The sequence below is a fragment of the Sus scrofa genome, chromosome X, assembly GCF_054392235.1.
Source record: "Sus scrofa isolate SSC_HxYL_T2T_F1_AM1 chromosome X, Sscrofa_HxYL_maternal_Yorkshire_Landrace_v2.0, whole genome shotgun sequence".
Taxonomy (NCBI): Eukaryota; Metazoa; Chordata; class Mammalia; order Artiodactyla; family Suidae; genus Sus; species Sus scrofa.
The window spans coordinates 60256762-60274381 of NC_139401.1; the positions used below are offsets into that span (position 1 = coordinate 60256762).

Consider the following 17620-nt stretch of genomic DNA (forward strand, 5'->3'; position numbering starts at 1 on the left):
ACTCAAATTTGTGTTTTTTGATATCAAGTCCAAAGCTCAGAAAACAGGCATGAAGCTGTCACAGTCAACAGTAATCCACTGGGGCCCAAAGGCTTCAAGACAGACCTAGCACACTCTGGCCACCTGTCTTGCTGCTTCCCAATCTGTCATGCAGACTCAGTCTAGGGCCTCCCTTACAGTTCCTGCCTTTGGTACCAAGGGCCTGAAGGCCTCCCCAGGATACCCTGACCTGGTTTCTAGCTTGAGAAATTCTAAAAATAGCAGGTCCTCATTAGTGGGGCCAGATGGCCCAAGCTGCTGTGCCTAGGGGCAGGGTTGTGGTCATTAAGGATGTGGCTACTCTCTCCATCCATCACTGACCCAGGAGAAGCTGAGCCTCTGCCCCCCCCCCCTTTATGCATCCTACTACTTTTTCTCACACTCTCCTACTCACTATTTAGATATACTTACTCTGGGAGTTACCATTGTAGCGCAGCGGTAATGAATCCAACTTAAGGATGTGTGTTCAATCCCTGGCCTCGTTCAGTAGGTTAAGGATCCAGCATTACCATGAGCTATGGTATAGGCCACAGACACGGCTCAGATCATAGGCACTTTTCCCAAGAGGCTTAACTACCACTCCATTTATCCAAGGGGCCTCAAAAATATGAGGCCTAGCAGCCAAGAGCTGAACAGAGAGACAATGATCAAGTACCAACTTTGAGACTTTGGGCAAATCCTTGCCTCTCCCCAGACCTCAGTTTATCAAGCAGTACTGTAAGGGAGTGGGTTTATGGGTTCTTCCTCATTCTCATCCAGTGGCCTTCTCAGTTTAAGCACCATAGGCTAGCTCTGGTCCCTTCCATCACTACAACTAACACTACCACCACCACAAAAAGCCAGTTCGCATATATGTGCATGTGGATTAGCACCTAAAGATATCTTGTTATAGCTAGGCCCCCTCTAGCCCTAGGCGAGCTACTGGTTGCCTCCCTATATTTGTCATTCCACACTCATTCTTCCAGTGTGCTGAGCTATTTGGAGTAAAAGGGATAAAGGGATAAAATCCTAAAGGCATACAATCTTCACCAAAGCTCAAAGTGAGATGAGGTCTATCTAAAGCATTCTTCCCATCCTCTGGGATGACTGTGAGAACTAGTGATGATAATAAGCCAGCTTTTAGGCTCAAGGCATGACCAGATAAATCTACAAAGAGAAAACCTCCAAGCAGGACATAAAAGGCCATAGGAGCCATCTAAGGGCATACTTCTGCATTAGGCAAGGCCTCTCATACACTCCTGGATAATATAAAGGTGGAATTACCACAGGTCAAATAGATGTATCTGAGTTTCCAATCAGTAGTTAAGTGCCAACCTAGCCAGAGTTATATTGTGACATCTGCCTAGTTTTTCTGCTATCTTAACTAACTTTTATAATAAGACCTAAAAAGAAGAAAAGCGCAGAAGGTATCTTTAGAATGAACTCCATACCCGAGGCCATGTGTATGGGTGGGTTGATAACAGCTAACTGTATGTGCTATGCTCTTCTAGTACACAACTGCTTTTAAGAGGAAACACTGATAGTTTCAATGTCCTTAGCTATAAAATGGAGAGGAAAATCCTGGTCTTGCTCACCTTACAGAGTTGTGAGAAAAAAGACAAGAATATGGCAGGAATAGAAGACTATACAATAGTCCTTATCTTCTTGCACTGTCCCTGGAGCAATGAGAATTTTCCAAACAAAATGATACATATAAAGGTGAAAATTGTAGATTTGTTCTAAGTAGGTCATTTGTTAAGAGCATGCAATTTCTAACAGCTCTTATTTATATCATGAAAAACCAGTAATACTCATCACAAATCCTAGCCAAGGACCTGGGGGCGAAGAATTGTTTTTTAATTGCCAAGTGCCTAGGTGATTCTTGCTTGATGGACTTGAGAAGGCACTAAATAAAAACACAATTAACTATGGTTTTCTTCAAGTGCCTCTTTTATTTTTGCAGGAGATAAGTGAGAGAGAAAGCTAGTTTGTTATTCATAGCACCATGTGTGGCCAGGTGGTGAGGTGGATGGAACTGGGGGTAAAACAAAAGAAAGCTTCTTATAAAGAAAAAAAAAATCCCAACTTCATACCAATGACCCAAGACAATGGCAGGTCATAAGGATCCTATCTTTCCAAAGAAGGAAAACCAAAGAGTCCTCCATGTTGTAATGGAAACAAACGAGGCACAAAGAAAGACAATGTGATTTCTTCAAGGTCACCCAGTGACTAAGTTCATATTTGCAGATTCATGTGTAAGACTTTCATTACCAAAATCTTTACATAGAGACTACCATGTGTCAGGCCCCTCCACTACAGCAGTCACCCAGAGATTTTAGCCTCTGAAAGTTATCAAGGATTGTTACTCCCAATCAACAGAAAAGCAAACCAATTCAGAGAGGTTAAGTGACTTCCCAAGGTCACAGAGCTAAAAAAAAAAAAAAAAAAAAAAAAAAGACAAACAACTAGTTCAGTGATTCTTTGCTTTCTGTCACACCATACAAGTTTCCCTTACCATCTCTGAAAGACAGGAGCAGCTTGCAAGTCTCATGGGTCCAGGAACTCATAACCTTGCAAGGCAATGCTCTAGTTCCACTTCTGCTTCATAGTATGTACTATGTTTCCTTGGGCAAGTCCTTTTTCATTCTGAGCCTAGTTCCCCAGCTTCTACAGTGAGGGAATTATACTCAAGACAGTTGTAACGCCCCTTTTTCTAGAAGATACAGCTATCTGAAATGACTTTAAATGGCACTTGAGCCCAGAGCTTGAGCCCAGATCAGGCACTGTATGACAATATATCCTTGAGCCTTGTTTTTTCTCATCTGTAAAATGCAGGTAATCCCTGTTTTATTTTCTTCACAGGCCTACAGAGAATATCAAGTGAGACAATATACAAAACCCACTGAAGAACTTAAGACAATGTTCAACAAGAGTCATGAATCAAGCAAGCACCCACTAGCACCAGTTGCTTTTCTCTAAATCCAAGCAGAGAAATTATATAAGCATGTTCTGTCCAATTAACCTTCCTGAGCCCCCCTCTGCAGTTCAATCTGGATTTTCAAAACAAGCACCTTAGCTGGCTCCAAAGTACAAAAGAAATTAATAAATATCTCCATTCTCTTTAGGCCCTAAATACAAAGCAGTCTCACCATTTTGTCTCTGTTCTAAGACTTCTCACCATGCCAGGCATATCAAAGCCTCTCTGAGGGAAGCCTGGCTCCCCCATGCCTCTTTCCCAATGCCAAAGCACCCACTGCCCAGCCCTCCTGCCAACCAGCAAGGTTCAGAGAGGGAGGAGGAAGGAAGAGAGTGGGCAGAGGAGAGGCTGTGGGAGGTACAGCTAAAAGTAGATGCTGCCTTTAGGCACCACATTCTGAGGGGGTGGGGGTGGGCTCTTAGTACATCCTTCCTGCAGCCAGCTGGGCATGGGGGTTCATCCTTCCCCTCCTGTAATGAAGGCAGGCAGGCGGAGAGATGAAAGCTGCCAGAACCATTCCCAAGCTGGCTATGGATGCACAGAACTGACCTCCTCTGGGCCTCGAGGGTGGATGGCCAGGCAGCAGTGTTGCATCCAGGGCTCCTTGCCTCGGGAGAATTAATGCAGTCTGTAGGAGATTCTGTGCTCCCCCACCACCTCTTCCAACTGCCTGCCACCCTAAGGGCTCTGACAGGCCTGTTCCTCTTTAGAAGGTTATATAATACTCTTGTTCTCCCAGCCTTTCTGGCAACTGTTTCCAACCAAACCTGAGAGAGCATTCAGGTCTCTGATACAGCCAAAGGAGTAATGAGCCAGAACCCTATAGCAGAGGTAGCATGTTACAGGGGGAAGGGCCTGATTTGAGGACTCAGGATCTCAGACTCATCACTGCAACCTTGGACAAGTCCCTTTCCCCTTTAGTGCCTTAATTTTCTCATTTGTAAACAGAAAGGGGAGAGGCACACAGATCTCCAAAGAACTCTAATATCTGCCCCTATGTGATTCTCTCTGTGCGTCCCGGCCACTTAAATGAAAGACACCCCCCAACACACACACCTCTTCCATCTAGGGTTGCCCTAACTTCCAAGGAGTCCGGTTAGGCTGGTCAGAGCCATCTCCACTCTCCTAATACCAACTGCCCTAATTAGTAAGCTCTGTACTGGCAAGACAGTTGCTCTGTCCTCCACTTCTGTCACAGGCCCATTTTAGACTAGTTATGCTTTTTCATGTTTTGTACAGATGCTTCTGGCTCAAATTTTATTTGAGAACACAATTCTTCTACTAAATCTACTTCTCATTTTAGTACCATGGAAACTGAAGCCTAGTGGGGAAGGGCTTTGCTCAAATTCAGGCATCAAGGTAGGTACAGAGCCACAGCTTGTTCTTAGGGGTCCCAAGGCCATTTCTACCATATTATTTTCTCCTACTGAAGGTCTGCCTCCATATTCTGTCCTGCTGTCATACATGCACAACCTTCTTCTCTACCACAACTCTCATCTTCGGTGCTCAAAGACCAAATGTCCAGTTCTCGTCTGGGGCCTGAAACTAGTACAGAGAGTGATGAGGGCAAGAAAGAACTGACCTCAGACACATCCCTCTCTTAACCTTTCCTTTTCCTCCAGCTTGTCCCTTTGTTCATTTCTTCAAAGTTCTCTCCTGAGTTCTGCTCTACGTCAGTGGTAGTTTTTCAATTCTCAGAGTCATGACTACATTCTGACCACAGAATCTACTATGCAGGCTACAGTGGAAGAACTACAAGGACCTGTTTTCAAGAGGCCTGGGTACTATCCCAGGAACTACCACTCCATGAAAGTGTGATGTTGAGTAAGTCACTCAATCTCCCCATGTCTCAGTTTCCTCAACTACCTCTAGGTTTTGGGAGAAAGTCAATGAAATAACTAGGAAACTTTGTTTTAATTCTTAGCAGTAGTAGTGTTAATTAAATGAATGGCTACTTAACATAATGCAGAAAGGGGCTCTGTGGTGTCAGAGCAGCCATTCCCTTGTCCCCAGGCTTTCCTAGATCTATGAGGCTGGTATTTTACCTACAACAGGTAATTCTCAATTATCCATGTAACATATCTCTTTAATGAATGCTAAATCCCAAACTAGCATCCCCCTACCACTTAATTCACTGTAGGGCTCCCTTCCCCACTGGCAGCCAGTGTGTGCTCAGTGGATACAACCTATAGTTCAGTTGTCCTAGAAGAAACCTAAGCTAAATGTAATTAGGAAGGCAAGTCTATTACCTCCCAAAATCACCCTGTGCATTCCAAACCTGTTAAAAGAGATCTTTGGATTACCTGCTGGTTTTAAATAATAATATTCTTAATCATTTTGATCATTAGTATTAAACCCAAAGTAAGCACAGATCACTAGAGGTGGAAGATATCTGTGATGCTATCTAATCCACCTGCCTTTATTTTGCAGATGAGGAAATCAAATTTCATAGAGGAATGGTAATTTGAACAAGGTCACCCCATCAAATGAACAGAATCTTCTTTAATATTATAGAAAAGGCATAAGAACTAAGTTATTTTCTTTTTCCTAAAGGGTTCAAACCATCTCACCACTGATAATTTAAAATCCAAATAGGTCCTCAGACTGCTCACTGTCTAGGGTTGAGTCCTCTTTTTTAGAGTGGGCACAAGCCCCTAAAATTTGTCAAGGCCCCCACAATCCTAGAATAAAATCTCACCATCTGTGAAGCTTGCCTATTTATGTGTGCAATAAGCCAGATTCAGGCTGAGCTGACATTTCCTTTGAACATAACAGTCATTCTCATCCCTGGCTGAACATTCCTGTCACCTCAGGGAGTTTTTTTTAAAATATTGATGCCAGGGCCTCACCATGACCAACTTAATCAGCTCTCCCCCAGAGATTCTAGGAATTGTTGTTAGTCTTATTAACTCCCCAGGTGATTCCAATGTGTAGCCAGGGCTGAGGACCAACTTATTACTGGAAACACCTTCAGCCAAACAAGAGAAACACACACAAAGAGTTTCCTAAACTGTTTGAAAACCAAATATATTCTTTTAAAGCTAAATCTATGATGTCCTGCTTTTCCAAATGGGGAAAAATAAAACAGTACACAAAATCCATGTTGTGGCACTGACCCTCAGGCAAATTCTGGACTCAATTAGGAAACATACGGTTTATGAATATTGAAAGAAAATAGAGAACACTGGAGCCTGCAATAGGATTTACCAGGAGTAAGATGCCAAGTTACTCATACTCTTTTTTCTGATGAGGTCACTGGCTTGGCAGATGATTCCCATGAAACTAGCATACATCTTGATGTCCACAAAGCATAAAACAAAACCATGATGCCAAGTTATCCCCATTAACATGAAGATAGGATAGATGATGGTAGTGCCCAATGTATTCTGCACTGGTTGACCAGAAACAAAAGTTAACTGGTTCCTACTCCAAGAGGGGACTCTGGTGAATTGCCAGAGGAGCTAGCATTAACTCCATTATATGGGACATTTATTTGAATTGACAACTTGGATGATACTTATTCAGTTTTCAAATGATGTGATGCAAGAAAACACCACTAATCTGTTTCAAGGCATTAAGGAAAAAAAAAAAAGTTCAGTGTCCCACAAAAGCTAGAATAGGCCAACCAAAGAAAATAAAGTTTAACCGATGCAGTGATAGAACTGCTAATTTTTGGAACAAAACAAACTTTTAAAAAACCCATAAAAAGTGGAGTAATGGGCCAACCAAACAAAATAAAATTTAATGAGTTTGGCTCAAAAGGCCAATTTCACAAGAGCACAGATGACTGGACTAGACACCAAAGCCTTTGAGCCTACAGCACAAAAGGCTCTTAACTCTGGCTGCTTCATGTTTGAATCATCTCATGAGCCTTAAATTTAATTTAAAAAAAAAAAAAAAAAAAGCTGCCTAGGACCTACCCTGCTCCAATTACGTCAGAATCCCTCAGAGTGAAAACTTGACATGGGCATTTAAATACTCCCAAACTGATCTGTATGTTTACTGAGGATTGAGAACCAGTAGAAGACTGCAATATTAGGTATTTCACAGAGAGATCAAAATCCCTTTGTACTCGATGCTCAGGTGGCACCTGGAGGAGCATGATCAGTTCTGAGCATCACATTTATATATATATATATATACATATGTGTGTGTGTTGGTGTGTGTGTGTGTGTTTTAAAAGGAAAGACAATCGTATGAAAACTGCATTTCCTTCAAAACATTCTGTATTTTAGGCTTCACCAGTTCACACGGGTTTTCTCCTTGAAGATCCCAAATACTGAGTTTTCATAAGACTAAACAGGACTCTTTAATGTATGCGCAAGATTAAAAGGCAGCATTTTATTTATTTAATTTTTTCTTTTGCAGCCATACCTGCAGTATATGGAAGTTCCTAGGTCAGGGATCAAATTCAAGCCATAGCTGAGACCTGGACTTTTAACCCACTGCACAGAACCAGGGTTCAAACCTGAGTGTAAGCAGTGAGCCAATGCAGAGACAATGCTGGGTCCTCAGCCCTCTGCACTATAGCAGGAACTCCAGCATTTTATTGAATAAAGAATTTTGTGCAAAATTGTTATACAAATGAAAAGTATGCAAAAGCACCAAAAATGTAAGCAAGAAGCTGAAGCTAGTATAACTTTGGGGGTGACACACTCCTCCCCCTCCACCTGGCTCCATTCAGCTTCACATTAGCTGGGTATAATCAATTCCCTCTCTCCTTCTCCATTTGAAAGGTAGACCCACTCTCATCCCACCAATCTCTCTGGCCCTCACTTTTCTCACCTATAAAACCGGTAACAATCATCCCTATCCACTTCACAAGGCTGATATTGTGCTCAAAATTAGAATGGATGTGAAATTGCTTTATAAACACTATAGGCCTATGCTCTGACAAGGGATTATTGGCATTGCCTTTACTGGGCTGTTTCCTGAATCTTCTCATCCCACCCCCAAGTCCTTCCTTGTTCTAGTTTTTCTGCTTTGTATCTTGGTGCCACAATCAGGCACCATGAACCAAATACTCTTAAGAGCTAGAACCACCTAATGACAGGAGACACTCTGAGTAAACATAAGAAGAGTTAAGCTTTGATCACGGATTCCTAGAAAGCTAGACTTGGTTGGCCTAAACAAGTTGAAGAGCTAGAGAATCTAAGATTCCCCACCTCCATCCTACTCCACTCCTTGGGGCAAAGCTACCGGGAATGAATCCAGATGCTCTGTGGGAGGTCTCCTGAGAAGGCAGTTATTTTAGGAGAATAGGCTCAATTTCCAATCATGTCATTGTCCAGAGCAAGCACTCCACAAGCCAAAGAGAGCAGAGGCCAAGATGGCAGACAGAGGCTAGAAAGAGGACATGCTTTGGCAGCATCCCTGTAACTGCCAAAGCGTGTCTGCTAATCACAGCCAAGCACTCTCAGTCTGGGCCTCACCACAGGGAAGAAGAGCACCTCATCCTCAAGCTCACTGGGATCCCTCAGGTCCCTAGCAATATAATCATACACGCACAAGTGGATGAGAAAATCTGAGACAAGGCCCAAGCTCTGTTCACCAAACTCACAATCAAGCTGGCCTCCCCAATTTGCCCAGCCTTCTGTCAGAAACTATTCAAGGACCAACAATATAGAAACAAAGAAACAAAAAATTCCACACTGCAGCTGTACTGGGCAGGATTCTCTAGCCACAAACAAAATTGGGGCACAGTACATCAGCAGATGTTACAGATTCTGACAGAGGCTATCTCAATGTGGGGGTGGGGGAAGCACTGCTGTTTGTTCCTACCACATTATCCCTTTACCTCCTCCCTGCATCAGCCAAAAGTCAGGGTGGAAAACAATAAATTTCAAGGCCTGCAGACCTCCTCGCACTAAAGTTTCGCTGTGAAATGGCTCATTTGATCTTTAGGAGAAGCCAGTAACTAGAAAGGGATTTGAACCCAGGAGCCTTCCAATAAATACTCCCATGACTGTGATGAAGTTAGGCTCTGTGTGTCTTCTGTGGATGTGTTTTCTAGGCATTTGCAGGCAATGAGGATCTTGCTCTTCCTTTGTCCTCTTCCCAAAAACATCTCTTCAAGTTCTGCTTGCCAGCCCCCTTTCTCCAGAGATATTGGTGCCTGGACCTTTAAAGTGTGGGCTCTGGGGCTCAGCAAGAGCTGAGTGACGCAGGGGTTGCTAGGATACTGGTTAAGGACATTTTCTTGAACCCTCTAGTGGGGAGCTGGGAGCCAAGATTCCTGAGCTGATAGCAAAAAAGTTATCCTCTACAAAGGAGTCAGCTAGGAGGAAAGGGAACAAGGAATTTTGGCAAGAAAAGTTGGGACAAATCAGAAAGGAAAAGCCCTCTTCTCTTCCTTCTAACCTACCTACAGCAGGGATAGGAGAGAAGAGGGGACTGTATCAGGAGAGGGAGGAAAGGGTTAGAAGGGGGAAGATAAAGACAAGAAGCAAGCAAGGAAAAAAAATGCAAAATGCAGAGGGTTCTATCCTTCTCAGCTGCATTTTTCATTTTCTCCCACTCTTTTCTCTTTTTGCATACCCTCACGAGTCTGAAGGAGAAATGCCAAACCTTTAGGATTCACACAAGTAAAAGGTCACACTGCCAACTTTGCTTCTCTACTATCTAAATTCCCTTTTAGCTGGTCTAAGGTGGTCTGCCATCTGGCTAACAACATCCACTTATTTGACTAGAGATGAGTTAATCTGAAAAATGTTTATCCATTTCACCAATTAAAATACTGATGGGCTCTTTCAAACCCTCCCTTTAGTCTGAGGGTATGGGGGAATAGGCTGAGAACCAGTATGGGAGACACTCATCCTTCCAAGCATCAGTCAAATCCTTATAGGCCCTAGCACAAGGAGGCCTTTCAGAACTGTGAAACTCAATACATGCCTTGCTATTTCTTCTCATTGCTAGCACAACCAATCCCCATCCACATTCAGGAGTGTGAACCCTACCCCCCACATGGAAGGATGTGCACACAAACTGAGGGACATACTGTCACACACCCCACACACATACATTCCCAAAGGCTTTCTGCTAAGGGTCTGTCAGGCACCCAGAGGTGAAGGCTATGGCATTTCCTGATATTACTTTGTCATAAACCTGGCTCTAACCTTAAAGAACTTTTCCCCTTAGAGAAAAAAAGCATTCTATTGTTGTACTATAGGTTTCTTTCCACAAAACTAGGTAAAAAATCTCTTAGGTAAAACTTTAAGTTTTTCCAGATACCAGCAACCAGATTATCTCCTTCCTCCATATTCCCATCACCCCTTGATTAACATTTAACTTGTCTTTTCACTTGCTTTTCAGTTCATCAGCCTCTAATTTCAAGTGTCTATGGACATTCAAAGAATCCAAGAACCTAGTCCAACCATCCCCAAATACCAATGTTACCTGGAATCCCAAACTTACTGAACAGGAAAAAAAATTCCTCAATGTCAAACTGAACAGATAGACCTAGGTTTGTAGCTGCCAGCCTTTCTTCACTCTCCAACACTGTCTCAAAACAAAGTGCCCAGCCAAAATATCAGCTTACTTTGGACAATACTGTTGGAGCAAATGTGGGGTAGTGGGGGAGGGGGATGGGGACTCAACTAGATTCTCTTTGCAAAAAAAAAAAGTTTTTATTTCAATCCAGGGCCCCCCCACAAAGAAACCAAAGAGTAAATAATAAGAATCAATGCCATCAAACTTCCCAGATCATGCTTACACCATGGTACCAACCAAATAAAAAAATCAACTTCTCACTCATACAGAGCTATCAAGAGCACACCTTGATGCACAAAACCTCTTCTAATGCCATAAAATAATACCCTTTGGGTTCTGAGGTCAGCAAAATTTCAAGAGCCCCCTTCACAGGCCCTCTTCCTTCATAATCATTTCCAAAGAGAAAAGAACAACAGGACATGGAACTTGAGAGCACAATGCCAGCAGATATGCACATCACTCATGAACAGCCGCCCACATGGGTGCCGGGGGGAACATGTGTATGTGAACATGTGTGCCCTGATTCACCGCTACACGAGACAGAAATGCCACTATTTAAAGTCAGGTAAGCAACAGAATGAGGAAGACCTGCCTACATCAGCAGGGAGGAGGAGGGAGAAAACAAGTCTTATGTACGTACACTGGCTTCAGAGGCATTTTTTTTACCTGGCTTTGCCAAGAGCTTTCTCAGGGGAAGCAGAAATATAAAAATAACAACAACAGCAACAATAGCAATAATAACAGCAACCACCACCACTATTACCTGATACAGACATGCAAATAAATAATCAAACTGGAATGTTGCTTCTAGCTCCTGTTTTCCAGAGCTCTCATCCCATTCCATCCAGACTTTATTGGGGGGGGAGGGGGTACCCAAAGCTCAATTTAGCATGATACATACTTTCTTTTTATTCATGGAAACCTTTCAATTAGAGAGACCATTGCTCTTAAAGAACAAACAAAGGAGTAAACAAAAAGCATCAATTTCAATTTCTCATTAGCACTGGTAAGTTCTATTTAAAATGTACTTCAAGGAATATCTTTGCAAATGGAATCACCCCAAAGACTCATATCCAAATACATTGAGAAGTAGGTAGAGAAGTGGCTTTTGTTGTTTTTTAGAGAACATGCAGAGAAAATCCCCAAATGGAAATTCACAGGTACAATCTTTGTAAAAAAGAACTCAAAACAGTTACTGTCAACGTCTTCTCTTGCCAATTCATAAAGATCAGAGAACACTTTTATGCTTCATTCTATAATTCCAAAGAAACTGACATTTAATGATTTAAGAAATGTTTTAAAGGTGACTTCTTTCCAAATTGGAAACTGTAAACCCTGGACAGCAAATTAAGATTCAAAGGACACAGTCACCAACTGCCAGCACAACACACCCCACCACATCACTTCCCAGATTTTCCCTTCTCATTAGAGACTGAAGAATCATTTTCCCTAAATTCATTCCTTCTATCATTTTTTTCTCTAAACATCCAGTACAGCACTGTTTTCCCTATGATGCCAAAAATTCATCATGCTCTTCCCACAACCCCCCCCCCTTGCCCCAAACAAACCCAAACGCATTTCGGATGGCAAGAGAGGCATTCTGACTAAAATTCCATGATGGAATTTAAAGGTAGTTTTCGAGAAGTTAAGTTGACAAAACACCACAAACAGCAAAGCCATTGTATAAGGACACAGAGCTTGCTTCAGGAACGTCACATAGATGGAGAATGCACACACAAATATGCACACGCAAATCAAACGCATTTCTTATCAACAATTTTACTCAAGCAATAAGCAAATACACTCACAGGCATACTTGAAAGACAAGACATAACAAAAGATTTAGGGAGAGATAATATACCAACGTCATACATATCACAGCGAGGCCATGTTGAAGCTCAAAACGTTTTCCCCCCTGAGTAAGAAAGCTTGTTCTTTCTCTCCCTCTCTTTCCCTGTCTCTGTCTGTCTCTCTTGATTTTGTTTTTCCCTGGAGGTTCTCGGGATGAAATCAAAGCGAGAGTTCGAAACAGCTCAGGTGGCCGGACTCCATTCAGCGCGTTCCCAGGAAAAACATGAGTATGACATTTACAAGCAGGAGGACTACAATCACGGCAAAAACGACTACAGTTTGCACATCCAGGGTCATGGTGCAATGCAGAACACTGTAGTGTTCCAGATGGGGGGCCGGCAGATTGGGAGATGTCAGTCTCTGTTCTGTCAGACTGTCCATACAGCCACCATGCTAGAAAGGAGAGGAGGAAGTCGGGTGGTTAGGGAAGGGCTGGGTTTGGCGCCCGAGTTTGGTTCGGGAAGGGGGGGAGGGGGGATGGGGTCAGAGGTGTTTGCTTCCCCCCTTCTCAGGACTGAGCTGATCTTTCTTCCCTAGCTGAGAAATCTTAGCTTGCGCTGAAGTCGGCAGAGTCCAGCATTCTCTCTCGGGCGCCACAGAAAAGGCAAAATCCTGGCTTTCAAAGGCAAAGGCGGGAGGAACCAGAGCGAGGTTCTCCAGCGCCTGCTCAGTATGTCTGTCCGGGGGTGCGTCCGTCCGCCTGCCTTGGCTACCGGTCAGTCTCGGTCTCCCCTACTCCCTCTAAGTCTCTCGCTTTCCTACGGTTGCTCTGTTCGCTGGGCTCCCGGCTGCCAGCCACTCTTTCTATCCCTGCCGCTGGCTCTCTTCCTCTCCTCTCCCCAGCCCCCAGGCAGAAGACTGCGTTTTTATTCACCGATCGACTGCCGGCGCCTGCGTGAGGCGCAGCCAAGGTGATGACAGGTTCACCCGCCAATAGTAGGTGCCGTAAAGGCGCGTTTACTCTCCGGGGGGCAGGACTTGAGCTGGCGTGCTACCCGTGGCGGCCAATCGGAGAACCCAAATGTTTCCCCAACATGCCCGCCCCATCTCACCCAGCGGGAGCCCTTGGCTGACAGTTCTGGCGTGGGGGTGGTGAGCTTGTAGTGGGTGGGTTGAGGGGGATGTGAAGAGAAAGGAGAGGAAGGAAAGGACTGGGAAAGGAGGGTGGACTGACGGAGCCAGAGGGGAACTGGCTTGGCAGGGAGGGAGGAAGGAACGAGGAGGAAGACCATGAGAAGCAGCGAGAAAAGAGAAAGATGGGAAGGAGAAAGAAAAAATAGGGGATACAATGAAGAAAGAGAAGGGTGGGGGAAAGAAGGGAAAAGGATGGGGAGGAGAGAAAAGGAATGGGTGGAAAAAAGGGATTCTTTGCAATCACTTTGGCGCCTGGGCCAAGGAGGAAGCAAAGATGACTTAGGCCACTGTCTAAGTATTTATAGGCCACTCACAATTAGCTATACAAGTTCAACAAATCAATGCTGAGTACAGAACCACAAGAGCGCTCTACAAATTATCCAAAATCCAATTCTATTTGTCTTTCTCTAATATCTCTGAACTTGCAGGTCAGATTTCCTTTCCCACTCCCGGTTTCTTTAGACTATGACAGGTTGCAGTCTTCTAGTATGCTGGGTACTAGGAAGAGAAGATATATTTGCATTGGAAAAGCTTCCACAAAACTTGCAATCTGCCTGAAATCACTGTACTCTTCTGTGTTTGTGACCTGGTATCTAGAACTTGGGAAAAGCCCTGGCCTAGAGACAGGAAATTTTCAGGTTTACTCCCAGCCCTACCTCAAACTTGCTGTATGACTTTTGAGCAACTCCTTTCCCCTCTATGGGCCTCTATCTCCCTTCTGCCACATAAGGACTTAGACCCATCTGAGAATTCAGTGAAACCTTTGAATCCTCACCTTAGAAAAATATATACAGCTCCTGGGCCCTCGAAAGTCCAGGATTAATTTATACAGAAGATTTCTAAGGGCCCTTCTTATTCTTACATTCTAGGACTATAAAAATGAACAGATAGATACTGGTGGAGAAGAGCAAGAAACTAGATTATCCAGGGATAGAACAAATTAAGTTCTGGAATTCCTAGCATACTCTAGACTCTAAGAGAAATGAGAATTACTGTATTCTCTAGAAATCTTTGATTCTATCATAGTCATCCGTTTTAAATACATGACTGGAAATTCTGAATGAATGCAGGTCATAATCAAAATGGCCTCTAGCTTCACAGGATAGACTATTACCCAAAGAAATGCCCACTTTAAAAGTTTTGGCTCATCACATAATGCATGAATGATATGTGCCAAAATAACAAAATGCCCTGAATCAGATCAAGCTTCTAGAGGCAGCTATCAATATATAGGACAAATAGAAGTCAGAAAAACATAGTAAATTTCAAAACAGGGTACAGACTGTAAAAAACTATAGGACCAACAACCTAGTTATTTAGCAAACGAGTAGGGAGAAAAAATAGTGATTAATTCAGATGAAACTTGTATATGCATGCATACACACATTTGTGACATCAGACAAATGGAAATTGGAACAGACTGAATATTTCATAATATTAAGGAATCACTAGTAACTGTTTTAAGTGTGACAATATATTGTGGCCAAGTTTATCAAAAAGGGGGGAATAGGGGTAAAACTTTTGGGCTTGGATTTGGCAATGTTTTTTTAGATATGACATGAAAAGCACAAGCAGCAAAAGAAAAAAATAGATAAATTGGACTTAATCAACATTAAAAAAAACCCTTTGTGCTTCAAAAGACACTATCAACAATATGCAAAGAGAACTCACAAGTGGAAGAAAATATTTGCAAATTATATATCTGGTAAGGAACTTGTATCTAGAATAAACGAAAAGCTCTTACAACTCAGTTCTAAAAAGAAATTCCATTTAAAAATTGTCAAAGGGTCTGAGTAACATTTCTCCAAAGAAATGGTCGATAAGCACATGAGAAGATGCTCAACACATTAGTCAGCAGGAAAATGCAAATGAAATGCAAATTAAGGGTTTTTCCTATAGCATGTTTGTAATGAGACACCACTTTACACATGCTAGGATGGCTACAAGCAAAAAACTAGATAATACCAAGTACTGGGGAGGATGTGGTAAAATCAGAACCTTCATAACACTGCTGGTGGGGATGTAAAATGATGAAGCCACTTTGGCAAAGTTTGGCAGTTCCTCAAAAAGTTAAACATGGACTCACCATTCAACCCAACAATTCCACTCCTAGGTATATATTTAAGAGAGATGAAAACATGCCCACACAAAAACATGTACAGGAACATTAATAACAGCATTATTCATAACAGTCAAAAGATGGAAAGACTTCAAATATCCATCATTTGGTGAATGGATAAACAAGATATGGTATATCCATACAATGGAATATTATTGCACCATAAAAAGGACCAAAGTACTGTTATATGCTAAAACATTTATGAACTTTAAAAATATGCTAACTGAAAGAAGCCAGACACAAAATAATTTTATGTGATTTCATTATATGAAATATCCATACAGTTAAGATAAATACTGTTCAATGAAGCTTTTTTTCATTTACATATAAATGTGCTAGGTTGTGATGTAAAATATATTTCTTACAGTAGGCAATGGTAAAAATAGTTTGAAAACCACTCTTCTAGATTATGTTAAGACAGATACTGGTGATCAGAACAGTACCATAAGATATACAACTAGGATCTTTTTCCTTGCCTTTGATAGTGCAATCTTATCTTTTCCCTGCATCACTATCTATTGACCCTTCAACCCACTGCAGCCTGGCTTTCAACCCCATCATCCCACAAGAAACTGGAACTTCTCTTGAATATAAACAAATGACCAACTTGTTGCTAAATATCATGGCCAACTTCCCATTTTTACATAAATATTTATTTATTTTTGCTTTTTAGGGCCACACCCATGGCATATGGAAGTTCCCATGCAAGGGGTTGAATTGGAGCTACACTACAACCACAGCAACATGGAATCCGATCTGTGTCTGTGAAATACACCACAGCTCACAGCAACGCTGGATCCCGAACCCACTGAGTGAGGCCAGGGATGGAATCCACATCCTCATGGATACTAGTCAGATTCATTTCTCCTGAGCTACAATGGAACTCCCCTTTTCTTCTTCTTGATTCCTCCTTCCTAAAATGCTGCCTTTGTCTTGGGGACACCATCCACAGAACCTATTATATTATCTTTACTTCCTGCTTGGGTTCTTTTTCATCCAGTTGTTAAGGCCTTGATTTCTCATGGTTCTTCTAATCTCTGCCTCCTCCTTTTGTTTCCTCATTCTATACTTGTATTGAAAGATGGATCTATCTATTCCCAAGGCTTTAACTACCTATCATTATATTACACACTAAGGTATCTCCTTTCAACAAAGATACAGGACACCAGTGGAGAAACAAAACAGATATAGGCCCTTGCCTACGGGGAGCTTACAACTCTCTGCTGCTAACCCCCAAGTAGCTCTCTTGATTCCAGAGATGAATCTTCAACTACTTTCTGAATATCTTCCCCTGAATATCTTATAAGAACCTCAAACTTGATAAGTACAAAATTGAAGTCACTGTCTCCCACCCCTGCCAACTTCCTCCTTCCCCTGAGATTCCTGTCCCTTAGGAATATTACACAGAGAACTAGCTTAAAACCAAGGAAATATCCTTAAGTCTTGCCTCCACCTCACCTTCCTATTAGCCAACCAGTTACCAAGACTTAGTTATTCTCTTCCACCTCAAGGAATGGTGTCCTTCCTTTCTCTCCCTGGTGATGGCACTGTGTTCTCTTCTGCTGCCCTCTATCCCTAATTCAGCCTCTACTCTCCTAGCCAAATTATCTCTTTTAAGAGCAGTTCTGCTCTTATCAATTCTATGGCGGGTACTATATATTGATTGCTGAGGATCCATGCCACTTTCCTTTTAGCCTACATTCCGATATTGTTGAAAGGCTGAAAACAAAAAGCCACAACAACAACAAGAATCTGTCATTTCTCAGACTCATTTGTATCCGATGTTCTGGATGTGATTGATTTCTGCCGATTATATGCATATGGATAATATTTGGAAGAAAGTGATAATGAAGAAGCCATGATTCTGGCGGCAAACAGAGAGGTGGAGGTTTTAGGGCTTTATACAGCCATGTTACCATTCCATAGGCCCCAGTGTCTGGTCACTGGCTTTGTGCATTTGTGCAAACAGGGAATGAGACTTTCTAAAAAAATTTTACTTATTTTTTGCTACTGAGGATCTGGCAAGCAAACTG

At 42.4% G+C, this 17620-nt stretch overlaps 1 protein-coding gene across 13 annotated transcripts in view; it reads right to left on the reverse strand.

Annotated features, from left to right (window-relative positions):
• Window positions 1-17620, reverse strand: part of ARHGEF9 (Cdc42 guanine nucleotide exchange factor 9) — a 418114-nt gene that overhangs the window by 130469 nt on the left and 270025 nt on the right. For 2 of the 13 annotated variants that reach the window (NM_001435438.1, NM_001435437.1), the window contains exon 1: window positions 12356-13175. The exons of 6 other annotated variants lie outside the window; for them this stretch is intronic. Coding sequence is in view for 5 of the 7 variants with exons in the window: in XM_085006207.1 (XP_084862333.1) it covers window positions 451-465 (15 nt within the window). In the remaining 2 variants the exon portion in view is untranslated. Of the gene's footprint in view, window positions 1-450; window positions 668-12344; window positions 13176-17620 lie in introns of those variants that run through there. 5 more of the 13 variants (XM_013990908.3, XM_013990907.3, XM_013990909.3 and 2 more) reach the window with 3 other exon arrangements.